At 38.9% G+C, this 26,792-nt stretch overlaps 1 protein-coding gene across 1 annotated transcript in view; it reads left to right on the top strand.

Annotated features, from left to right (window-relative positions):
• LOC122700830 (solute carrier organic anion transporter family member 6A1-like) overlaps positions 1–26,792 on the top strand; it is a 116,536-nt gene that overhangs the window by 5,343 nt on the left and 84,401 nt on the right. The window contains exons 2-6 of the mRNA XM_043913860.1: positions 533–610; positions 2,025–2,588; positions 15,463–15,723; positions 21,839–22,024; positions 23,620–23,725. Coding sequence (XP_043769795.1) covers positions 533–610; positions 2,025–2,588; positions 15,463–15,723; positions 21,839–22,024; positions 23,620–23,725 — 1,195 coding nt within the window. The remainder of the gene's footprint in view (positions 1–532; positions 611–2,024; positions 2,589–15,462; positions 15,724–21,838; positions 22,025–23,619; positions 23,726–26,792) is intronic.

Raw genomic sequence — 26,792 nt, 5'->3', positions numbered from 1 at the left:
CCTTCTTTGAGGCAGTGCCCAGTCTGGTACCAAAGCACAAGAAAAAGAGTACCCCTTTCCTACCTCCTGTTTCCTTTATACTTGTTAATGTCATGAAGCAACATGAAGGGAGAATCCTATTTGAGTATGATTGCTGTTGTTCAGTTGCTAAGTTGTGTCTGACTCTTTGCAACCCCATGGACTGAAGCACGCCAGGCTTCCCTGTCCTTCACTGTCTCCCAGAGTTTGCTCAAACTCATGTCCATTGAGTTGGTGATGCCATCCAACCATCTCATCCTCTGTCGTCCCCTTCTCCTTCTGCCTTCAATCTTTCCCAGCATCAGGGTCTTTTCCAATGAGTTAGCTCTTCACATCAGGTGGCCAAAGTATTGGAACTTCAGCTTCAGCATCAATCCTTCCAATGAATATTCATCTTTGAGATGAAGATGGGAAAACTAGGACATTGCTCCTCTGTGTGAAGGTACACATATTTGACAAGTTAAGTTTCTTAGTATAGGCAAAATAACATTTCTGTTCACCCATGTGCATATAGATCGGTTGAGGAAAGCCGGGCCTCAGGTCAGCGGTGGTGTCTGGGCTGCCTTCCTTCCCAGCTCTTCTCAGAACCCTAGTACCGTTATAGCAGCCCCAGTACCATGCTAGCAGCACAAAAACTTTTTGTCCAGGTGGGCTGTTTTTGATAATACAACATTTAATCCATGGGAGGAAAGAAAGTTTAATTTTCTCTTGGAAAGTCATCCTCCCCATACCTATGTCCCAAATAACTTGTATTTTTGCCTATGGGAAATAAACAGTAAGAAATTGCATTTTCACATAAAAATACATTTCAAATCCTGGTATTCTCTTACCTTCTTTCTTTTCAGAAAAAAATTTTATACCTGGGGAAGTACATTGTCTTTTCATCTTTGCTGGCTTTCATCCATTTGCTAGGTGTTTTTCAAATAGAAATTATTGTCTCAGAATCTGTATCCCTCGTTAAGAACAGAAAGGGTTATTATTTTCTTCCCTACATAGGGGCATGGGACCTAGCATGTGATTTATTTCCCAGGTACAAAAACAACCCGCTCTAATGGAAAAGAAATTTTTTCCCCCCATGTCTTCTGATTTCCCCAGTTATTTAACAATGTTCAGGTTGTTTCTCAGAGAAGGCAATGGCACCCCACTCCAGTACTCTTGCCTGGAAAATCCCATGGACGGAGGTGCCTGGAAGGCTGCAGTCCATGGGGTCGCGAAGAGTCTGACACGACTGAGTGACTTCACTTTCCCTTTTCACTTTCATGCATTGGAGAAGGAAATGGCAACCCACTCCAGTGTTCTTGCCTGGAGAATCCCAGGGACGGGGAGCCTGGTGGGCTGCCGTCTGTGGGGTCGCACAGAGTCGGACACGACTGATGTGACTTAGCAGCAGCAGCAGCAGCAGAAGGTTGTTTCTAGTGAGGTCACCCAGTTCACAAAACACCAGAATAAAATAAATGTGAGGAAACCAGGAGATGATGGTTTCACTGTCTCATCACTAAACAGAACTTCCCTTCCCTTGCCTCCTAACGAGGAAGTATTAAATAAGGAGTAGCATCCTTCGATCCTGGTGGATTGAAGGCACTAATGGATCTCTTCCATCCGAGTTCCTCTGGGGGCCTCTGTCAATGTGAACAGTTATAAGAATCTAGCAAAACTGAGGGGACTTCCCTGATGGCTCAGACAGGAAAGAATAGGCCTGCAAAGCAGGAAACTGTGGGTTCGATCCCTGGGTTGGGAAGATCCCCTAGGGAAGGACATGGCTACCCACTCTAGTATTCTTTCCTGGAGAATCCCATGAACAGAGGAGCCTGATTGGCTACAGTCCATGGGGTCGCAGAGTCGGACACGACTGTCACACACACACACACACACACACACACAGAGTAGGACGAGCGTTGGCTACAGTCCATGGGGTCGCAGAGTCGGACACGACTGTTACACACACACACACACACACAGAGTAGGACGAGCGTTCCCTCCACCCCAACCCCTGCCCCACGTGGAAGCAAAGCAGGAAGCTGCCCCGGACGTTCTCCTGGAGCAACTGCCAACCTCCCCGCGGGACGTTTGCCTCCGGCCCAAGGAGAAACGTTCCCCCTGGAGGCTGAGGTTGCGGGCGGCCCTGGTGGCCAACAGGTCCCCGACCTCCAGGCCCGGCAGGCTTGTTTCTAGCTGCGTCCAGCCCCCGCCCCGGCTCAGCGCGATGCAGCGGGGCCTGGTGCAGGTGCAGCCGGAGGTGGTGCAGGCCCCGGGGCAGCTGCAGTCACAGGCCGAGCAAGCCGCGCCCTCCGAGAGCACCGGGCCTCTGGCGGTCGAGGCCGAGAAGGCCGGAACCAGGCGCCCGCACCTCAGGATCTTCCCGGTTAGCCTCCTGAAGCTCGGCGCTTTCAGCCAACAGGGAGGCGGCCAGGCCAGGGCCACGCAGCACGGCTCCAAGACGGAAGTCGGACACCGGAAAGGGAGTGTGGAGGGGCCCTGCGGCTGGGGCTGTCTGGTTTTCCCCTGGTGTCAGCGTTTTAACAACGTCCGTTGCTTCCTGATTTTCTTCTGCATTCTGGTCACGGCTCAATGTAAGCCCGCCGAGGGGGCTGCGTCGAGGAGAGCGCGTTCTGGTGCGGGCTGAAGGGGGCGCCAGAGGGCCCCCTACACTGAGGAGGCGGACGAGGGGCGAGGCGCCCGGGGGCTAGGCGCCGGGGAGGGCTGAGGGCGGTGCCAGAGGAGGGCTGAAGGGGGCGCCAGAGGGACCCCTACACTGAGGAGGCGGACGAGGGGCGAGGCGCCAGAGGGCCCCCTACACTGAGGAGGCGGATGAGGGGCGAGGCGCCCGGGGAGGGCTGAGGGGGCGCCAGAGAGCAGAGGGCCCCCTACCCTGGGGAGGTGGGGAGGCCCCTTTGCGGTGGGGAGGCCCGGCTCCCTGTGGGTGTGCTCGCCAGCGTTCTCCAGGCGCGTCTGGAATCAGCGCAGGTTCCCAGGACCCAGCCCTGGTTTCCTTCAGCTCCTCAGGCCCCCGTTTGACGTAATTCTCCCTCACAGTGGGGCCTGGCCTCCAGGTGGCTTGACGGGATGAGGGTGTCGTTGAGTCATTTCGCGAGATGTGTTTGGTCACCAACCCAGAGAAGCTCCTTCACTCAAGGCTGGTGGTTTCTGCTTCTTCCCACAATTTTGAGACACCCTGACCGAGCCACTTCCCTCCGGGATCTTGTTTCCTCGTGTGAATTAAAGAGGTGGTGTGGGACCTCAGACGATATCAGAGAACCCAAACTCTAAGGTGTTTATGTTTGTTCGCACAGTTGGACGAAAAATGTGAATCTGAATGCCTTTAGAGGGGGCATGTTGGAGAAGGAAATGGCAACGCACTCTAGTATCCTTGCCTGGGAAGAAATCCCGTGTACAGAGGCACCTGGCAGGCTGCAGCCTTTGGGGTTGCAAAGGGTTGAGCACGACTTAGCGACTGAACAATAGAGGGGGCATATATTTTCTACTTGGCCGCAACCCTCACCACTCCCATTACATGTATATTCTTCACAAGCCTTTTTACACTGATGATAGTGGAGGCTGCCAAACATGGTTTCTTTTTGCTCTAAAATGCTGTATCTAAATAACTTCAGTAAAAAGGCTGTATGTGATAAGAACCATATGAGAGGAACAAATATTGATAAATAGTCATCAATTTGTTTGTCTTGAGAAATCATCAAAGAAATTCTTTGGGAAAGAAGGATTTGAATTATGCCTTGACAAATAGGTACAGTAATAGCTGGGGATGTAGAATACTTTTTGAATAAGGAAATGAATGAATGAGTGTTTTGGTAAACAAACAGATACAGGAAAGCCTTGCTTCAGAATGGTGAGTGACAAAATTGAGATCTTAACATATCGAGTGTTCTGATACCTGACTGTTGTATATCTATTTACTTAGGTCTTCGCTTCTGCAGGTTTGCTATAGTAATTTATTACTTTTAGGAGCTGTTTGGCAGATTCCTTATAATTTTTAACTACATGATCATGTCATCTGTGAATCAGGACAATTTTACTTCTTTCTTCCCAGTCTGTATGCTTTTTATTTGTTTTTCTTGCTTTCTTGCAGTGACTAAGACCTCCATGCAGTGTTGAATAGAAGTTTTGAAAGATATATTAATTTATTTTTCCTGATTTTAGGTAGAAATCATTTAGCCCTTCACAATTAAATATATTTACTGCAGAATTTTTGTGGATACTCTTTACCGGTTCACAGATGTTCCCTTTTATTTTCAGTTAGTTGGGAATTTTTTATCATCAATGGTGTTGAATTTTATCAATTGTTTTTTTCCTGTATCAATTGAGATGATCATATTTATTTATTTATTCTACTAACATTATATATTCTGTTTTTTGATTTTTGGATGTTTAATCAACCTTGTATTCCTGGGATAAACCCTTATTGCTATATTATTTTCTTGTTTTTATAGATTGCTGGATTCAGTTTGTGAAAATTTTGCTAAGGATTTTTTTTAATGAGGATATTGGTTTGTAGTTTTCTTGGAATGTTTTTGCCTGTCTTTAGTATCAGGTTATACTGGCTTCATTAAATTTGGACGCATTCCTTTCTCCTCTTTTTTCTGAAAGAGTTTATGTAAGATTGGGTGCCTACATGAACTCTTTCAGAATCAATTTGTCAATTTATTGCCTCTCAGTTCCAAACATCCATTTTGCCTACTCTGTGGAAATGGACCTGGGCCCTCTAAATTTTTTTTTTTCCCAGCTGTAACAGTGTTCAACTTTGGCAGTAGGAGGTACTGGAGAGCCACTGCACAGGAAATATTGCTTCTTGGTTCCAGGGTATTTGCTTGGCGAGCCTCTGCAGTGTGTACAGCTTTCTCTATCATCAGGCTCCTGCGTGTTTGCATCTTCTCTGGTATCCCTCTCCTGCAGTACATAGTGGCCAGAGCCCTAGTGGCTGGAAGCTAACTCTGGCATCTCTCATGAAGAGATCTCCCTGTACATAGAAGGAGACCTACCACAAAGTTTTAGAGTATAGATTTCCTGCTAGTTTTGTTAGCCTGGCATCACAGTGACTTCTTGGTCATTCAGTAAGCCACGGCTGTGCCCTATTCACAAGGTCTCGCTTTTAGCCCTTGAATGCTCTCTCTCAGTCCTAAGGGAAGTGACTATTCCTCATACTGGCTGTTTCTATAGTCTTTAGCATTCTCTTTACTTGTACTACCTAATGCCTTGTTTTGCAAATCCCCCATTATAGCTAATGATTCTTTATGTTAAAATTTTCTTGTTCAAATTACTGTGTGGTTTCTTTCTTCTGAATGGATTCAGGATAGTATGGAATTGGTATCAGGAGTAGTGCCAGAAGATATATACTCATAAAGCTGGAATTTTAGGGTTGGTTTTGTTGGGCCTTTAATCTTGAGTGAAATTCTGAGCTCTTTGCCAGTGGAAAATGGGTGGTAGTTCTTGGCATGTGGTGGTATCATAATTAATCAAGGTGTCACCTGTGCTTGACGGGGATGAAATGCCAGGTGAAGCATGTACCTTGAAAGCTGAGTGGATGCTATAGTTTACCTTATGATAGTAATGATGACTATAAGGACCCTGGTGTTAGATGAAATGTTTTGAGTGCCCTTTGGGAATACCAGACTACCTGACCTGCCTCTTGAGAAACCTGTACGTAGGTCAGGAAGCAACAGTGAGAACTGGACATGGAACAACGGACTGGTTCCAAATAGGAAAAGAAGTACGTCAAGGCTGTATATTGTCATCCTGCTTATTTAATTTATATGCAAAGTACATCATGAGAAATGCTAGGCTGGAGGAAGCACAAGCTGGAATCAAGATTGCCGGGAGAAATATCAATAATCCCAGATATGCAAATGACACCACCCTTATGGCAGAAAGTGAAGAAAAACTAAAGAGCCTCTTGATGAAAGTGAAATAGGAGAGTGAAAAAGTTGGCTCAACATTCAGAAAACCAAGATCATGGCATCCGGTCCCATCACTTCATGGCAAATAGATGGGGAAACAGTGGAAACAGTAGCTGACTTTATTTTGGGGGGCTCCAAAATCACTGCAGATGGTGATTGCAGCCATGAAATTAAAAGATGCTTACTCCTTGGAAGGAAAGTTATGACCAACCTAGATAGCATATTAAAAAGCAGAGACATTACTTTGCCAACAAAAGTCCCTGTAGTCAAAGCTATGATTTTTCCAGTAGTCATGTATGGATGTGAGAGTTGGACTATAAAGAAAGCTGAGTGCCAAAGAATTGATGCTTTTGAACTGTGGTGTTGGAGAAGACTCTTGAGAGTCCCTTGGACTACAAGGAGATCCAACCAGTCCATCCTAAAGGAGATCAGTCCTGGGTGTTCATTGGAGGGACTGATGTTGAAGCTGAAGCTCCAATATTTTGGTCGCCTGATGTGAAGAGCTGACTCTTTTGACAAAAGACCCTGATGCTGGGAAAGATTGAAGGCAGGAGGAGAAGGGGACGACAGAGGATGAGATGGTTAGATGGCATCACTGACTCAATGGACATGAGTTGGGTAAACTCCGTGAGTTGGTGATGGACAGGGAGGCCTGGTGTGCTGCAGTCCATGGCCATGGGGTCGCAAAGAGTCGGACACGGCTGAGCAACTGAACTGAACTGAACTGAAACACTTGTGAAGGAAAAATGACAGACTTGGGTTTGTTAATTCTCAGCTCAAGTTTTCATCTGAAAATTCAAGGGCTCCCATGAAAGCCCTGAAATAAGCTATCACTTTTTTTAACCACATATTTCTGGAAATCAAACACAAAATTAAATGTATGGATTAATGAATTGTGATGACAGTTGAATTCAAAATTTTGTTAAGTTTTCCCTGTGTTTTCCCATCTTTTATGTATCCAAGAAGAGTGTTATTTTTTCAGTCTATTTGGTTTGTTACTTAGGACATAGTGGTGACCTCTAAGCTCCTTAAATGTGGAACTGGAACTGTGTGTAAGTATTTCCGTGGACACATATTTTCATTTCTCTGGAATTTATACCTAGGAGTGAAATTGCTGGATCATATGCTACCTCTGTAGTTAAATTTTTCAGTATGCTGTAGGTTTTGCATATATGTAGTTCATCATTTTATGAAGTTCTCCTTCTCCTTCTCTCAAAGGAGTGTTTCATGTGTTTTTGAATCACGTTTCATCAAGTGTTTTTATTATGAAAAGGTGTTAGATTTGTCAAATGCTTTTTATGCATTTATTCATGTGGCTTTTGTTTTTAAAATTTAGTAAGTTACAATGATTCATTTTCATATATTGAATTGAAATTAAGGAGACCTCTAACTTTGGACACTTAAACTTGGTGAAATATTCAAAGTAATCACAAACAGAGGCAACTTATTTGAAGAGCTTTGTCTTGTAAAGTATTTGTCAAAGAAAGATTTTCTGAACTGAGTGTTAGGTTGAAATATTTCAGTGCAAAGATATAACTGAAGATATTTTATTTAATAGTGTTTTCTTTAGCTTGTTAGATACTTACATACTTATAAAGAGTGTTTTCTCAATGAAAATACTATGCTTTGCAATAAAGAGTCATTTGGAGGCCTTAACCACTTCAAAATTTATTAACTATTACTTTGGACATCTCTAAAACCTCACTCAGGCTAAGTGATTCACTAGAAGGACTCAGAGAAAGATGTTATACTCATGAATATCACTTATTATAGTGAAAGTATACAGGTTGAAATTAACAAAGGGAAAAGGCACATGAGACTATGTCCAGAAGAAACTAGGCCAAGCAAGCTTCCATTGTCCATTTCCAGTGGAGTCACAGGGACTGCTTAATACTTTCAGCAACAATGTATGACAACACTTGCAAAGAGTTGCCAACCAAAGAAGCTCAACCATGTGAGCCTGGGTATTCAGGTTTTTTTTTTTTTTTTTGAGGGGGTGTCTCAGTCATGTAAACATGCAACATCTGTGTGACTGACCTTAGCTACTCAGGCTCTATTATCCCATCCATCACACACAACAGAAAAGGCATTCACTGCAAATCATGTTGCTAACATAAACTATCCGACCAAAATGGTACTTTGTGGCCCAAAGCCTCCAGCATATAAAAAGTACTCTTATATGGTAGAATATTCCAAGGGCTCAGAGTCCTCTCCCAGGAGCCCGCCAAAGACAAGTTCTGAAGCCAGACCTTTTTTGAGTAACCCTGGCCTTCTGAGTTAACTCTTATTGCAAAGCTATAAAAGCAACTTCGTTGAATTAGTTAATCTTATAAGAACAATTAGAAATAGTTCAGTTTAGTTGCTCAGTCGTGTCCGACTCTTTGCGACCCCATGGACTGCAGCACACCAGGCCTCCCTGTCCATCACCAACTCCCGGAGTTTACCCAAACTCATGTCCATTGAGTGGATGATGCCATCCAACCATCTCATTCTCTGTCGTCCCCTTCTCCTTCTGCCTTCAATCTTTCCCAGCATCAGGGTCTTTTGTCAAAAGAGTCAGCTCTTCACATCAGGCGACCAAAGTATTGGAGCTTCAGCTTCAACATCAGTCCCTCCAATGAACACCCAGGACTGATCTCCTTTAGGATGGACTGGTTGGATCTTCTTGTAGTCCAAGGGACTCTCAAGAGTCTTCTCCAACACCACAGTTCAAAAGCATCAATTCTTTGGCGCTCAGATTTCTTTATAGTCCAACTCTCACATCCATACATGACCACTGGAAAAACCATAGCCTTGACCAGATGGACCTTTGTTGGCAAAGTAAAGTCTCTGCTTTTTAATATGCTATCTAGGTTGGTCATAACTTTCCTTCCAAGGAGTAAGCATCTTTTAATTTCATGGCTGCAATCACCATCTGCAGTGATTTTGGAGCCCCCCAAAATAAAGTCGGCCACTCTTTCCACTGTTTCCCCATCTATTTGCCATGAAGTGATGGGGCCGGATACTATGATCTTAGTTTTTTGAGTGTTGAGCTTTAAGCCAACTTTGTCACTCTCCTCTTCCACTTTCATCAAGAAGCTCTTTAGTTCTTCTTCACTTTCTGCCATAAGGATGATGTTATCTGCATATCAGAGATTATTGATCTTTCTCCCAGCAATCTTGATTCCAGCTTGTGCTTCCTCCAGCATAGCATTTCTCATGATGTACTCTGCATATAATTTAAATAAGCAGGGTGACAGTATACAGCTTTGACGTACTCCTTTTCCGATTTGGAACCAGTCTGTTGTTCCACATCCACTTCTAACTGTTGCTTCCTGAACTGCATACAGGTTTCTCAAGAGGAAGATCAGGTGGTCTGATCAGGTGGTATTCGCATCTCTTTCAGAATTTTCCACAGTTTACTGTGATCCACACAGTCAAAGGCTTTGACATAGTCAATAATGCAGAAATAGATGTTTTTCTGGAACTGTCTTTTTCGATGATCCAGCGGATGTTGCCAATTTGATCTCTGGTTCCTCTGCCTTTTCTAAAACCAGCTTGAACATCTGGGGTTCACGGTTCACGTATTGTTGAAGCCTGTCTTGGAGAATTTTGAGCATTACTTTACTAGCATGTGAGATGAGTGCAATTGTGTGGTAGTTTGAGCATTCTTTGGCATTGCCTTTCTTTGGGATTGGAATGAAAACTGACCTTTTCCAGTCCTGTGGCATCTGCTGAGTTTTCCAAATTTGCTGGCATATTGAGTGCAGCACTTTCACGATTTGAAGGAGTTCAACTGGAATTCCATCACCTCCACTAGCTTTGTTCGTAGTGATGCTTCCTAACACTCACTTGACTTCACATTCCAGGATGTCTGGCTCTAGGTGAGTGATCACACCATTGTGATTTTCTGGGTCGTGAAGATCTTTTTTTTGTACAGTTCTTCTGTGTATTCTTGCTACCTCTTCTTAATATCTTCTGCTTCTGTTGGGTCCATACCATTTCTGTCCTTTATTGAGCCCATATTTGCATGAAATGTTTCCTTGGTATCTCTAATTTTCTTGAAGACATCTCTAGTCTTTCCCATTCTATTGTTTTCCTCTATTTTTTGCACTGATCACTGAGGAAGGCTTTCTTATCTCTCCTTGTTATTCTTTGGAACTCTGCATTCAAATGGGAATATCTTTCCTTTTCTCCTTTGCCTTTCACTTCTCTTCTTTTCACAGTTATTTGTAAGGCCTCCTCAGACAGCCATTTTGCTTTTTTACATTTCTTTTTCTTGGGGATGGTCTTGATCCCTGTCTCCTGTGCAGTGTCATGAACCTTCATCCATAGTTTATCAGGCACTCTTATCAGATCTAGTCCCTTAAATCTATTTCTCACTTCCACTGTATATCATAAGGGATTTGATTTAGGTCATACCTGAATGGTCTAGTGGTTCTCCCCACTTTCTTCAATTTAAGTCTGAATTTGGCAACAAGAAGTTCATGATCTGAGCCACAGTCAACTCCTGGTCTCTTTTTTGCTGACTTTATAGAGTGTCTCCATCTTTGGCTGCAAAGAATATAATCAGTATGATTTCAGTGTTGGCCATCTGGTGGTGTCCATGTGTAGAGTCTTCTTTCGTGTTGTTGGAAGAGGGTGTTTGCCATGACCAGTGTGTTCTCTTGGCAAAACTCTCTTAGCCTTTGCCCTGCTTCATTCTGCATTCCAAGGTCAAATTTGTCCGTTACTCCAGGTGTTTCTTGACTTCCTACTTTTGGATTCCAGTCCCCTATAATGAAAAGGACATCTGTTTTTGGTGTTAGTTCTAAAAGGTCTGGTAGGTTTTCATAGAACTGTTCAGCTTCTTCAGTGTTACTGGTTGGGCATAGACTTGGATTACTGTAATACTGAATGGTTTGCCTTAGAAATGAACAGAGATCATTCTGTCATTTTTGAGATTGCATCTAAGTACTGCATTTCTGACTCTTGTTGACTATGATGGCTACTCCATTTCCTGTAAGTGATTCCTGCCCACAGTAGTAGATATGATGGTCATCTGAGTTAAATTCAGCCATTCCTGTCCATTTTCACTCAGTTAGAAATAAGATCATATTAAAAACATATTCTTTGAAAAAATTGTGAATTGAAGTGGCTAAGAAATTGGTTAAGGTATCTGATGTGTAGCAGGAATAATATTCCTTTATCTTGTAAATATCATGATATATAATATAAAGATATTTGAAAATGGTTTTCTAAATTTTTGGCTTCATTAATGTAATAAAACTAGTTTGTCTATAAATTGCAAAAATTATATGATTTTTTAATGTAGTACTCCATACCAGGCATTGAGCCAGGAAAAATAGTAACAAACCAACCTTTAAAGATAGGAATCCAAAATTGGTTATCTGACCTGACTGGGCTTGAAAGTAATGAAAAAAAATAAAACAGTATTTATGCCTGTGGAAAATGGTACACTGGAAGTCAACACATGAAGTGATGTAAGAGTTATTTAAAATGTTGCAGAGGTAAAGTTATTATTAGAGTCAAGATTTTGGGAGACCAATAGCTTCTGCAGTTAACTCCCATGGTGGTTATTATTGACTACAAAGTTTTTGGGATTGACTGTTTCTCACTTCACTGAAGAAGTTACAGAAGGAAAATGAGAATTTTAGGGCATGATTAGAAAATGTGTGAGGTTCTCTGATGGTCCTGTGAGAATTTTCCCTTTTAGCCTCATACTGTGTATTTGGAACAATAGTAACCCTTACCCACACTTGCAGAATTGCAGCATAAGTTGAATTCATAAATTCATGTGGTCTCATGTGTGAGAGTTGGGACATTGATTGGAGGAGTGTGGAACCCTGAGAACTGGGCCAAAAGCATTAGTATGGATTTCCATGAATCCAACAACTATAAACCCTGAACCCTGAACCTCTTTTCCCAGTAGGGGCAACCATTCTTCTATGTCTCAAAAAAGCAATTACTTGCTTGCAGACACTGAATTTACTTCACCTGAGTTAAGGGAACACTGATTGCTCTCTTGACCCATCCTACCTCTCATTGCTACTAGACTCATAGTTAGAATCAGATTCCAGCCTTCTTAGAATGACTAACATAAAATCTGTCATGGGGGATAACATCTTATATACCCAAAATTTGCCTGCCACTTCAGCGATGCCTCTAGGGATACGCTGGCATATCAGCATATAACTGATAGGCTGCAGGCTACCTCTTCTAAAAGGAAGGAAAAGTCTCTTCATTTCTACCATCTACTACTAAGAAAGAGCATAATCTTTGGTGAACCTGTGGTTTTTTGAAGGCCAAAGTATGCTACAGTATAATGTTATATGCAGCAGCATAGCCCTGAAAAACAGAGGAAAAAGGAAATCCTTCCAGTGGGCAAAACATTGGAGAGTATGTCTGATTATATTGCTTAGATACCATGCTGCCCTCCTTAATGGTTTAGACCATTTGGTGACTAGGAAAGGTTGGGTAAGTAGTATGTGTCTCTGAATGGGCAAAGTTATCCTATTTGAATGGTTCACCAAAAGAAATCCATTGCAGAGGAAGCTATCAATAATGAAGTAGGTAGATAAACTATCCTGTAAATATTAATCAGCCTCTTCCCTGCCATTGTATGTGTTCTCAATGGGCTCATATTTATAATGATAATTGCATTCGAGATAAAGTTTATATGAGAGCTGAAGGCAAGGATTTATCTTCACCAGAGCTGATCTGACTATTGCATTTTTGAGTGCCTGAATTGCCACCAGGAAAATTCAATACAATCCAGGAAATAACTTCATTCCCTAGAGAAACCAACCAGCTACCTAGAGGCAGGTTGATTATGTTGTTTGTTTAATTTCTCCCGACTGAAATAGATGTTTAGATCTGGGTTTTTTTTAGCACCACAGTTCTGCCAGAACAACTATAATTGGCCTTGATGAGTGCCTCATGCACCATCATAATCATCTTATGTATTATCACATTGCTTTTAATGAAGGAACTCATCTTACAGCCAAAGAAGTACATCAAGACGTTCATGTTCATGGAATTCACTGGTCTTACTACACAGCTCATGAACTAGAAACCCTTAGCCTTATAGATTGTTATATTGTCCTATTAAAGACTCAGATGAGGCTTCAGCTAGGAGACAGCAATCAAAAGTTTTGGTACTATCCTAAAGAGGGAGGCATATACTTTATGATAGTAACCTACATATGTGTTATCTGAGACCTAGAGGAAGAAGAAAGGGTGAATAATGGAAAAAGGAAGTTATGGATATCAACTATGGTATATTCAGATTTAAATAAAATATGTAGCAACTGTGCATTTTTCTCTTGTTTTATGTGTACACACACACAAACATATACACATTTGTATGTATTTCAGTTTTTAATTTTTTCTCTTCCTCTTTTCCTTACTATTTAACAGAATAGTATTGTAGAAGAGAACTTTACAAATTTGTCTCTAGGTTGCAAAATATTCATGAATTAGAGGAGGAACCAATACCCCAACCCCAGAGACAGACACAGTTACTAACAGGACATTCTTTGCCTTGGCCACTATCCTCCTTGGCCACATCTAAAATGAGAGATGAAAAAAATTCTTTTAGGTACAGAAAAATGTTTATATCTTGTTTCTTGCTAATTTAGGTCTGTTAAATCGTGGTTCTAAGTCTGATTATGATTTCTTTCTCAGTATAGTTCCCTCACAGTTTTAGTTAGGCCTACATCTTTGCTTACTTATTTATTTACTTATACCATTTATAACTTGCAACTCATTTTTATATCGAAGAAATGCATTCAGTTTTGTGATTGGATTGAAGAAGGGTGAGAATGACCTTTCTGGGGAAAGAGCGAGAACATTTTTGTTTGTAAGAATTATTATTGTGGCATATTTGGCAGAAGCATGATTATGTTGCTGTTAATTTGGTATGGAAGTTTAAACATGGAAAGAAGGGTGAAAATGTGTCCTGAATAGTCCAGAGGGTGAGCTCTTCAAGTTGTCTGTTGCCCATAAACTCCATTGTTGCCCTTCTGGACTCTCTCCTGTTTCCAAGGGGACTGGCAGCCTGTAAAACTACATTTACCAGACTTCCTTGACAGTTGGCCTCCACTTAGGTGCTGCCAGTAAGAGGCTGTGGCAGAACATTTGAAAAAGGGGCAGGGGAAGCCTTTCTCTTTTTTCTCTCTCTATTCTGGTGATAATTTTGGCAACAGCAGCAGTACTGGGTAAGTGAGACTCCTGGATTTATAGTCAGCAGTGAATAGAGTTTCAACACCAACAATAGTGGGGGCTGCAGTGGGACAGAACTTATGGGCGCTGTCTCAAGCAACTGCAAGGGCCATGGAAACAGCGCGGGACTAGGAGGCCGCCAGCTTTCATCCTGTTATTAGGTGTGTGGGGCGTGGCTTCCTGCAGGAGGCCGTGACTGCGGTTCCAACAGCAGCGGCAGCTGTTGCCACTGCAGTCACTACTCCAGTTAGTGGCATATATTTCATGAGTTTTGATTAGTAACTTTCTTCTTTTCATTCCAACAAATGTATTACTTTTGTAACCAACCCCTAGATCAATTTCTTTCTGTTTCAAATATTTAGTATGTTTATTTTTCCCAGTTGGATGCTGAGTTATAGAAATGCCCCTATATGATACCATTTACTTAATGTTCAAAGACATGACAAATGATACTCTATGTTGTCTAAGGATGTATATATGCATTGTCAAAAAAAAGTGTTAAAATGGCTTAGAAATGGTAAACTTCAAATATAGGATATGGGTTGTGGCATGAGAGTGAAGAATGTGTTTAGGGAGTACATGTGGAGTTTCAACTATTTTGGGAAAATTTCATTTCCTATTCTGGATGGGAGATAAAAATATATTCATTAGATTGTTATTTATTATTTTTTAAATAATTGAAGCATAATACATTGAAATAAAGATCAGTACTAAGTGAAATGATTAAAAAGAGCGCATTCTTTAGTAAATTACTCATAAATACTGTTTAAAAATAGTTACCAAAAAAGTTCAGTAGCAAATCATAGAGGTTAGGAGAAGACTCTTGAGTGTCTCTTGGACTGCAAGGAGATCCAACCAGTCCATCCTAAAGGAAATCAGTCCTGGATATTCAATGGAAGGACTGATACTGAAGCTAGAGTTACAGTACTTTGGCCACCTGATGTGAAGAACTAACTCATTGGAAAAGACCCTGATGCTGGGAAAGATTGGAGGCAGGAGAAGGGGACAACAGAGGATGAGATGGTTGGATGGCATCACTGACTTGATGGACGTGAGTTTAAGCAAGCTCCAGGAGTTGGTGATGGACAGGGAGCCCTGGCGTGCTGCAGTCCATGGGGTCACAAAAGAGTCAGACATGAACTGAACTGAACTGAAGTCTTATTAGTATTTTGGAAAAGAAGTTATTAGGCTTTTATAGATTTTAAGCATTCAGAGTAATTTAAAATAAACTTAAATCATTGTGAATTGTTTTTTTAATGATTATAATGATCTATTTTGTCTTTATAAAGATCGTTTAATGCATATTATTGCTTCTTTTCTTTTTACATTTTAGGTGTTGTGTTTGGTCTTGTAGATCTGAGCACCGAGAGCTTTAAGCAGGAAAATTACTTGAACATCGTTGAGAACGTATTCTTGTCATTGACTTACGATATTTCATCCTGCCTGGTGGTAGTGTTTATTGCATACTATGGAGGGAAAGGAAACATACCAAGGTGGATTACAGTCTCCTCCTTTTTAGTAGGGTCTGCATCACTCTTATTTGCTTTTCCATACTTTCGTGTTGAAGATTCTCAAAGGAATGTAGAAATTGAAGGTGAGATTTTAAAAGATACTGTCACCCGTCAAAGTATTATTAATTAAACCATTGGCTCTAGGAACTTAATATAAACAGTGATACTTGTCTGTACGTTCATTCATCTGTATCTATTTATGTGATCAAGTTTACTAAGCTAATTAACGGTGGCTCCCTAATCACATATATGCCATTCTTCCATCTTCTCATGAACATATATCCTTTCATCTAAGAGAAGGGCCTAGGAAGGTGAAAGAATATTTAGGACAATATTTGGGGTAATTATTTCGTGAAGTTGTTTTTCTCCTGCCAATTTTCATATATATTATAAACCTTTTGAGAACTTCAGTAATTTCTTATGTCTTCTACAATATATTTTAACTGACCCCTTTATTTTGACCTCAACACGTGTATATAAATACAAAGGCAAAGATAAAAACACTTACACAGGCAAACTCAAAAAGTCAGAACTTTTCTAGCTATTTCTACCATTTCAAAAATGGGTGCTGCCCTTTGGCATAGGACTTTGAAAAGATAGGTGGCATCTTTGCTTTCTTAATTTTTTCTGATTTATTCCACATTTTTTTTATCGACCCCCAGTAGATTAAAAAAAAACTATTTGAAGTTTTAAAGCACTATTTTTGACACTTTTATGTCAGGTACTTTCTTGTTGTGTATAGGCGTGTAAGAGTGTTGAAATGCATTTACCCATTTGTAAACTTTAGACTGGACTTAAGCAAGAAATGATGGAAAAGGCATGAGGATATCTTTATGCATGTGTATGTGTATATATGTGTACATACATGTTTATGATGTTTAAAAGTATGTTTATGATGTGTGTTTATGCTGTGTGTTTATAACATAAATAAGAGTAGTTCATATTAAATGCAATAATTTATGTATTAAGATATTATTATACTATAATTCATATTATAATAATAATATGTATCATATATCACTAATTTATGAAGTACATAATGTTCACATATATTTATAATCTTTATATTTACAGAATGTATATAGAATAAATACATTTATTAATTTATAGACTATATTTAGGCTATATATATTTATAGGCTAGTATCTTGCCTATATTATATATAGGCTAATATCTTTATTATATTTATATGATAGACAGCTGGTTGAATTAGAAGATGACTTATGGAAAGAAGGGAATGGAGAACATTTTGCTCCTAGTTTTCCTTTAACCCTGTTCTGGTCAGAAAGGACAAACTGTTAGGAAGCACTGCTTGAGATATTAAAAGTGCTGCTTGATGAATCCTCAGGAGTAATGAGAGCAGAAATAGTATAGTTGTTCTTCCTTTGTCTTCTTTGTATTATCTAGATTCTACGTATTTTATTTTCTGCTTGTGAGTAGGAACATGAAACTTATCTAACAACACTCATTCAATGTGTTGACTGGGTAACCCTTTGCTTGGTATTAGAAAAACGGAAATAAAGTAAATGAATGATCTTTGCAAGTAGAAGTGCTCATTTCATCCATCTATCTATGTGGCTATTTTGCTCATTTTGTTTAGAAGTTTAGTTTTTACATAACTAATTTTCTGCACTATGCCCACAATTCAGTTTACATATGTATATATTTTTAATTATGTTCTTTCATCCTTTTTTGGGGACAGTCCATCGCTTCCTCTTTTCTGAATATCTCTCCTGTTCTATTTGGTCTGTATTCCCCAGTTACCTGCCATACTCTTCTTCCTGTATGACTGGTCTGAAGCAGTCCATTTACCACCACTTCACACTCCCTTTCTCTGCCCTGTCTCAGGTTTCAGTACTCATAATAAGTTGGTCTTCATCCCCTATGTCCTAACTAACATGTAGAAATCATACTCCGTCAAATCCTTGAGAAGGTAAAATTAATTTTCCCCGCTAGTTCATGAAAACAGTTGTATCACACTCCGGCCTGTAGTTTCTAAATCTCTACATATAATTGAATACCTACCATATCAATGGTTTCAGTGCATTGTCAGTTTACTAAGAACTTCCTAAATATCTCTTGTCTTGCTCCCTGATTATATCCACTAGTTCTCCTAGCTCACTCATGTAACCGAGACTTCAGTTCTCTCCCTTCATTGAAACTTTTAGTATATTGACACCTACTTTCTCCCTTTATCAGGCTTTCCTTGTTGTTACTTCCTTCATTTGTAGCTTGTTTTGTGTCCCTTAATATGACATGTGTATTTCAGACACACTCTAATGATTATACTAAGCTCTCTGTCTCATTGTCCTTTCTTGTTCCTGGTCTGGAAAAGTTTTGATCCAACCATATACCTCTCTTTTATATCTATACCTGGCCTGCTGATGAGTATTTTAGAGGAAAAAAATCACACAAGAGGACTGCTTAGTCCCACAATGAATTTGCGACTTTCAACCTCAGTTATATTCTCAAATGGATCTATTCCACTGACTTTTTTTTAAACTCCCTTCTGTAATTCACAACAAAGATTTTTGATTTTCCTCATGTCTTAGTTTGGGCTGCCATAGCAAAAACATCATAGACTGCTATAGCAAAAACATTTCTCACAGCTCTGAAGGCTGAGAGTTCAAGATCCAGGTGCCAGCTGATTCATTTCCAGGGTATGTTCTCATATAACACACAGAGAGAGAGAGCAAGCCCTCGTGTGTCCTCTCTTCTTATAAGGGTACCAATCCCACTTATAAGGGTCCTACCTTCATGAGCTATTTACTATTCAAAAGCCCCCATATCCAAATGTCATCACATTGGGGATTAGGGTTTCAACATATGAAACTCTAAACATTCAGCCTATAACATCTCACTTAACTCTTACCTTTAGTGTTGGATGGAAAACACTTCCATAATAGAAATTTCCCTTAAATTTTTTCCCATAGAAACTATAATTTCACCTGTAACTTCATATTGGCACTCTTATTCCATCCTGTTAAAATGGAAGAGCTGTCCTCCCACTAAACATCTTGTGCTCTTTTAACTCCACGGGGACTTTATTCCATGGGTGGTCTCCTTGCCCCTCTTTCTGCAACTTCTCCTTCTCTTTTGCTTCTCATGTATTGGCATTTAAACGTGCTCAGGTTTTTTTTTTTTTTCCTATTCTTAAACAACTGAAACAACAATAGACATAACCAACAGTATCCTTTAGCACAACTTCCTCATTTTCATTGAAATTTTTGGAAAGAATTTCAGAATGCTTTCTGGCTTTATCTCATATTCTTCACTCAACCCACTTTAACATGGCCCTCACCATAAACACTGCAACAGATATGTTTTCACCAAACTATAATCATAATTTGTTATTTAATATAATTAAAAGTTCTATTTATTACATTTCTTGCCTGCCACCCTTCTTCTTGAAATTATAGTCCAATCAAAGGATATTTTTTAAGATGAAGAAGGGTACCAAAAGATTAGATGTATCCTACTGGTGGAAAAACATTTGCTTTCAAATGTTGGACATTTGAATCTCAGGCCCACAATCCTTAGGAGAAGGAAAACAAGTTGAATTTCCTAGGAAAAGCCAAGAGTGGTCAATTAGGGACACATTTGATTATCAGGAGGGTGAAGGGCCTAGTTGAGTTTAACAATCATGCATTCAAAGTGAGATTTGCCTTGTTGTGTGTTTCCCTCCAGCCACATTCAGCTTTAAATGTGTAGGTATAGAGTACGGACCAGAGTTTAATTTGACTGAAAGGCTGAAATTTTACTAAGGGATTGCATGATATAAAAGAGAACAAAGGTTTTAAAAGTGCTAAGATGACTATGAAAAAAGAAAGGCGGTGGAAGTGACATTGAGATAGTAAAATGAAGTGGGCCCAGTGGGTTGATTATAGGTCCTCTTGGGTTTTAAGGAGTGTAGCAACTTGGTTGCTAGAAGGAGTGATCTGAAAAGGTGGAAATAGTTTGAGTGTAGGATGCTTGGAATTGCACTTAAGAAGGTTTGCATTTATTGTTTCTGAAAGTTTAAAATGAAGAGCTAAGGTAAATGGAGTACAAGTACATGGACAGAGTGAAATTCAAGAAACTAAGAGGCTAGGGTGTTGAAAATGTCAGATTGATTGTAACATCACCACTAGTTAATACGTTTATGTAAAATTGAATCATTAGTAGTTTGGATCACAGTTCCAGAGACCTCCACCAATTTGACATGTGGATCCTGGACCAGCTGAAAAATTCCACATGTGTACAATTTTGCAATCTATGCTTTTACCAGTTTCAAAAAAGCAAGAGAGTTCCAGAAAAACATCTATTTCTGCCTTATTGATTATGCCAAAGCCTTTGACTGTGTGGATCACAATAAACTGTGGAAAATTCTGAAAGAGATGGGAATACCAGACCACCTGACCTGCCTCTTCAGAAATCTGTATGCAGGTCAGGAAGCAACAGTTAGAACGGGACATGGAACAGACTGATTCCAAATAGGAAAAGGAGTACGTCAAGGCTATATATTGTCACTCTGCTTATTTAACTTATATGCAGAGTACATCATGAGAAATGCTGGGCTGGAGGAAGCATAAGCTGGAATCAAGATTTCCGGGAGAAATATCAATAACCTCAGATATGCAGATGACACCACCCTTATGGCAGAAAGTGAAGAAGAACTAAAGAGCCTCTTGATGAAAGTGAAAGAGAAGAGTGAAAAAGTTGGCTTAAAGCTCAACATTCAGAAAACTAAGATCATGGCATCCAGTCCCATCACTTCATGGCAAATAGATGGGGAAATCATGGAAACAGTGGCTGACTTTATTTTTCTGGGCTCCAAAATCACTGCAGGTGGTGATTGCAGCCACGAAACTAAAAGATGCTTATTCCTTGGAAGGAAAGTTATGACCAACCTAGACAGCATATGAAAATGCAGAGACATTACTTTGCCAACAAAGGTCCATCTGGTCACAGCTATGGTTTTTCCAGTGGTCATGTATGGATGTGAGAGTTGGACTATAAAGAAAGCTGAGTGCCAAAGAATTGATGCTTTTGAACTGTGGTGTTGGAGAATAATCTTGAGAGTCCCTTGGACTACAAGGAGATCCAACCAGTCCATCCTAAAGGAGATCAGTCCTGGGTGTTCATTGGAAGGACTGATGTTGAAGCTGAAACTCCAATACTTTGGCCATCTGATGCGAAGTGCTGCCTCATTTGAAAAGACCCTGATGCTGGGAAAGATTGAGGGCAGGAGGAGAAGGGGACAACAGAGGATGAGATGGCTGGATGGCATCACTGACTCAATGGACATGGGTTTGGGTAGACTCCGGGAGTTGGTGATGGACAGGGAGGCCTGGCGTGCTGTGATTCATGGGGTCACAAAGAGTCAGACATGACTGAGCGACTGAACAGAACTGAACTGAACTAATATTTTAAGAACATTTTGTTAAATAGACTCATTTGAATAAAAAATAGACACAATCAGAATGATCTAATAGCATTGCCTGGATCTGCTAATCTAACAATAAATGTAATTCCAACAAATATTTGTTGACTATTGATCTACAGTCATGTGAATTTGAGAAAGCATAAGAAATGGAATGTCACTTCAAAGAATTTAAAATATAATACATTGCTATATAATGAGTAACTCTAAGAGAGAGAAATTTTATCATATAATGCCTTGTCCTTATGCACCTGTGTTCTAGAAGTTAGTGGGTTTAAAATGGAAAACTATTTAGTGACATGAAGTTAACATGAAGATTGCTGAAGAAGTTGATCTATAATTAATCTCAGAAAGTAATCTTTAGTAATTCAGATAATTTAGGATATCAGAAATACTTTTGTTCTGTGGTCGAAACTTAGGGGTACCAGATGCCAGATTTAAGAGGAGTATGTGTGTATGTGTGGCTGTGTATATATACTTATGCGCACATAAATGTATACATATATAATCATGCAATAAAGATTTATATTTGGTTTGTAATATGTGCATCTTTTCCAGTATTCCCACAAATTTTCTTTTATCATTGCTTTTTTCTGAGAACATGACGATTTACTGTAGAACTACTACATTCAATATAAATGAGATATTAACTAAAATTAAAACATTATGGTAGAAATAGCTTATAAAAGGTAAAATGTTTCATAGAAGACACTGAATATTTGTTGTATGTTTAACTTTTGACTGATTTAACAAAAATGTAATTATCTTTTCAAAAGATATTTGCCAAGCAGTGAAGACTGTCAAGCCTTGCTCGAAAGCTCCATTATCATTCCGATCAAACTACATGACTTTCTTCATCCTTGGGCAGAGTGTGCAGGGAATAGCAGCCATACCTCTTTATGTCCTTGGAGTAACCTTTATTTATGACAGCGTCGCCACACACTCAGCTGGTATTTATCTAGGCAAGTTTTTTCCCCTTGTAATATGATTTTTATATATTTTCATCCTATCAAACTATTTAGGCTGTAGTTCATTTCTCTGGGAAATAAAGAACTCAAATTACTAGATTAAATTGCTTGAATATTTGTATGCTTGAACTTTGAAGATATAGTGGGATTTACTGCCATCGTGTCCTTAACGGAATGAAAACATTGCTTTATGCTTCCTCAGAACTAGACTCAGTGCAGTGCTGAAATAATTATTACTGTACTAAGCTCTCTACATATACCAGCTCAGTCTTTTTGGAGGGCTTTGACATTTTGAAGTTAATGAATTTGTAACAGTTCTTGTTATAATCTTGTTCATCCTATCAAGGAGAAGAGTGACATGCTACTTAATTAGCTACAGTGTAGAATCCACTTTTATAATGTTTCATGCTAGTGTGTCATACAAAAAGTAACCCTGAGTATATCTCACAATAATCTGTACTCCTTTATATTGTAATAGTTTCTCGTGTCGGTAGATCATAGATTTGTACAGGGTTATCTAACTTCCCTTTTTGAAAAAATAAGTTGTTTTTACATACCTATTGTGAAGGTGACTTAACAGAAAATAACATTTTACACCAAAATAATAATTTTTCCACCAGAGATAAGGAAAGTCATGTCAATAAACTAAAATATATGACATTCATATTTATGCTTGCTTTTAGAACAAAATTGCACCAATTTATTAGTGTTGGCTGATGGTAGCAACAGATCTGTTTGTTTTGCTTTTAGTTTTACAGAATAGCAATTAAAAGCATACATGTATATATTACAGAGAATAGATTACTGTATCATTACCTCCTGCCTCCCTGGCAGCTAAAGTGAAGGATGCAAAAATGATGTTTATATTGAAATATCATCTTGCTTTAGTACCACAAATTAAAGTGAAATACTTTTGAATTATATTGAATATATGTATATTTATTTACATTATATTAACATATAGATTAAATGTTACAGTGAATTATAAAATTATCTGAATTTCTCTATGTGCATTGAGTAATATGCATGATTAATTTTATGTGTCAGCTTGGCTAGGTTATGACAACTAGTTCTTTTGTCAAACACCAGTCTAGATATTTCTGTGATATGTTTTAGATGTGACTAGTATTTACAGTCAGTAGGCTTTGAGTCAAGATTACCCTCAATAGTATGGGTGAGCCTTATCCAATCAGTCGAAGCCTTGCAGAACAGACAGGTTTCCCAAGGAAGAAACAATTCTGTCTCCAGACTGCAATGTACAAACTCTGTCTGAGTTTTCCCATCCTACTGGCCTGCCCTGTGGATTTAACCTTATGAGCTCAAGACTGTAACATTAACTCTTACCTGAATTTCCAGCCTGAGAGCCTGCCCTACAAATTTGGACTTGCCAGCCCTATGATTTCATGAGCCACTTCCTTGAAATCCCTGTCTGTTTTCTCTCTCAATATTCTATTTGTTCTGTTTCTTTGGAGACTAACAAAGTATGCAATGAAGCTTTCAGAAGTAACCCATTTCAATTAGATAATTTTTATCATTTTGCAACAAAGCTGGGTTATGTAGTTATTTGATGTTCAGTATTCATTTTATAGGCATTGTGGAAGCTGTAGGAATACTCGGATATTCTTTGGGTTATACTATAGGAGCACCCCTAATTAAGGTCTTTGTGGTATCTGTGAATAGTACTTCTGAGAAAAGGTAAGCTGTTTTTTTTTTCCTTTCTTTCTGGTTTACATTGTATAAAATATTTATTGAATAGATACTGTAACTTATAAATGTATATTTAATTTATAATAATTATATTTTTAAAAGTATATAAATGTGACTAGTATGCACATATATGTACATATAAATACATCTAAAATACACTTTGCTGTTTGAAATATAATTTAAAAAGTGACTTATGATGACAGCCTTACTACTAATTCTGCATATAGTTTTTGCTAATTGTGGCAAGAAACACATAGTATAAAATTTACCATTCTAACCATTTTTAAGTGTATAATACAATAATGTTAGCTATATGCATAATATTGTGCAGCATATCTCTAAAATTTTTTTGTCTTGCAAAGCTGCAACTCTATATCTATTATACAATTGGGACTTCCCTGACAATCCAGTGGTTAAGACTCTGAGCTTTCACTTCAGGGAGTGCAGGTTCAATCCCTGGTCAGAGTATTAAGATTCCACATGCTGTGCAGCACAGCCAAAAAAAAAAAAAAATCTAAAAAATGTAAGTAAGAAATGATGTTCATTATACAACAACTTGCCATTTCCCTCTTCCCCTCAGCCCCTGTTTACTTTCTGTTTCTAAGAGTTTGACTACTTTAGATACCTTACATAAATGGAATCATGAAGCAATTGTCTTTTTATGACTGGCTTATTTTACTTAGGATAATGTCCTCAAGACTCTTCCATGTTGTGGCATATAACAGTATTTCCTTCTGTTTTAAGGATAAATAATATTTCATTGTATGTATGAACCACATTTTCTTTATCTATTTGTCAGTTGACCTTTAGGTTACTTCAACATGGATGTGTGAATATCTCTTTGAGATTCTATCTTCAATATTCTGGGGATATATATATCCAGATTATTAGATTTGTATAGTATTTCTATTTTTAACTTTTTGAAGAACTTCCATATTGTTTTCCACAGTGGCTGTATCATTTTACATTCCCACTAATAGTGCATAATGCTTCCAGTTTCTCAGTATCTTTGCCAACACTTATTACTTCCTCTTTTTTTAAATGGCCGTCCTAATATGTGTGTATGAGGTGATATTTTGTTGTGGTTTTGATTTTCATTTTCCTAATGATTAGTGATGTTCACATACTTGTTGGTCATTTGTATATCTTCTTTGGAGGAATATCTATTCAAGTCCTTTGCACATTTTTAAAATCAGATTTTTGTTCTTATTGAGTTGACACAATTCTTTCTATATTCTGGATATTAGCCTTACTCCAGATAAATGATTTGCCTATATTTTCCCCCATTCTGTCGTTTCTCTGTTCACTGTGTTGTTTCCTTTGCTGTCCAGTTTAAGTTCAATGTAGTCCCACTGCTCTAATCTTATTTTTGTTGCCTGTGCTTTTGGTGTCATATCAAAAATTAATTCCCCAAACCAACACCATGAAGTTTTTCTCATATATTATCTTCTGGGAGCTTTATTGTTGGAAGTTTTATGTTTAGATATTTAATCCATTTTGAGTTACTTTCATATATATTGTAAGGAAAGGATCCCACTTCATTCTTTGGCACATGGATATTCAGTTTTTCCAGCACCATTTATTCAAGAGGTTATCCTTTCCCTGTTGTGTGTTCTTATTCTTCATATAAAATATGATTTGTCTCATATTTATGAGAATATATTACTTGGATCTTTATTCTCTTCCATTGTTCTAGATTCTGGCTTTATACCAGTACCATATTGTTTTGATTACTATAGCTTTGTAATATATTTTGAAATGAGGACATATGAAGCCTCTGACTTTGTTTTTTCTTTCTCAGGGTTGTTTTGACTATTTGGGGTCTTTTGAGATTCCATGTGAAATTTTAGGATTTTTTTCTAATTCTGTGAAAAATGCTACTTGGGGTTTTGATAGGGATTGCATTGAATCTGTAGGTCACTTTGGGTATTAAGGGCATTTTAGCAATACTGAGTTTCAGATCTATGAACATGTCTTTCTTCCATTTATTTGTATCTTCTTTAATTCTTTCAGCAATGTTTTGGAGTTTCCAGTGTACAAGTCTTTGCCTTGCATGTTGCTCATTGTTAGTGTATAGAACCACACTTGAGTTGTATAAACTTTGTATCCTGCAACTTTGCTGAATTCATTTATTAGTTTTAACAATTTTTTTTCCTTTGGAGTGTTTAGCATTTTCTCAGAAGTTCATATCATCTGCAGACAGAGATAATTTTACCTCTTCCTTCCAATATGGATGCCTTTTATTTCTTTTCTTGCCTATTTGTTTTGGCTGGAATTTGAGTATTATGTTACATAGAAGTGGTAAAAGTAGGTAGGTATCTTTACCTTGCTGCAAATATTAGAGGGAGAACTTTCAGTTTTTCACACTGAATACAATATTAGAAGTGGGCTTTTCATATATAGCTTCTATTATGTTGGGGTAATTTCCTTCTGTTCCTAGTTTGTTGAGTGTTTTTTATAATGAAATGGTGTTAAACTTTGTTGAATGCTTTTTCTGAATCCTTTAAGATGATAATGTGCTTTTGTCCTTTATTCTGTTAATGTGGTATATCACATTAACTGATAATTATATGTTGAGTTTTTCTTGCATTCTGTAATACGTATAGCTTCTTTTAACAATACTAGAAAATATTCCCAGGGAAAAGGAAACATTTAAATGTGTGACTATAAAGTTCTCTTATTGAAATGAGAAAAAGGATAGCCACTATATTACAGCTCCACTCAACAGTGGCCTTGAAATACAGGAAATCACTCCAGTGAACGTCGGGCTATTGACCACTTAGCATAGAAGGGATGCCCTGAGGTATGCTATGCTTAGTTGCTCAGTCATGTCTAACACTTTGCAACCCCATGGACTGCAGCCCACTAGGCTCCTCTGTCCATGGGATTCTCCAGGCAAGAATTCTGGAGTGGGTTGCCATACCCTCCTCCAGGGGGTCTTCCCAACCCAGGGATTGAACCCAGGTCTCCTGTATTTTAGGAGGATACTTTACATTTTGAGCCACCAGGGAAGCCCAAGAATACTGGAGTGGGTAGCCTTCTTCAGGGGAACTTC

The sequence above is a fragment of the Cervus elaphus genome, chromosome 9 (assembly GCF_910594005.1).
Source record: "Cervus elaphus chromosome 9, mCerEla1.1, whole genome shotgun sequence".
Classification (NCBI taxonomy): domain Eukaryota; kingdom Metazoa; phylum Chordata; class Mammalia; order Artiodactyla; family Cervidae; genus Cervus; species Cervus elaphus.
Note: the sequence above shows the minus strand (reverse complement) of the source record. Positions and strands in the feature narration are given on the sequence as shown.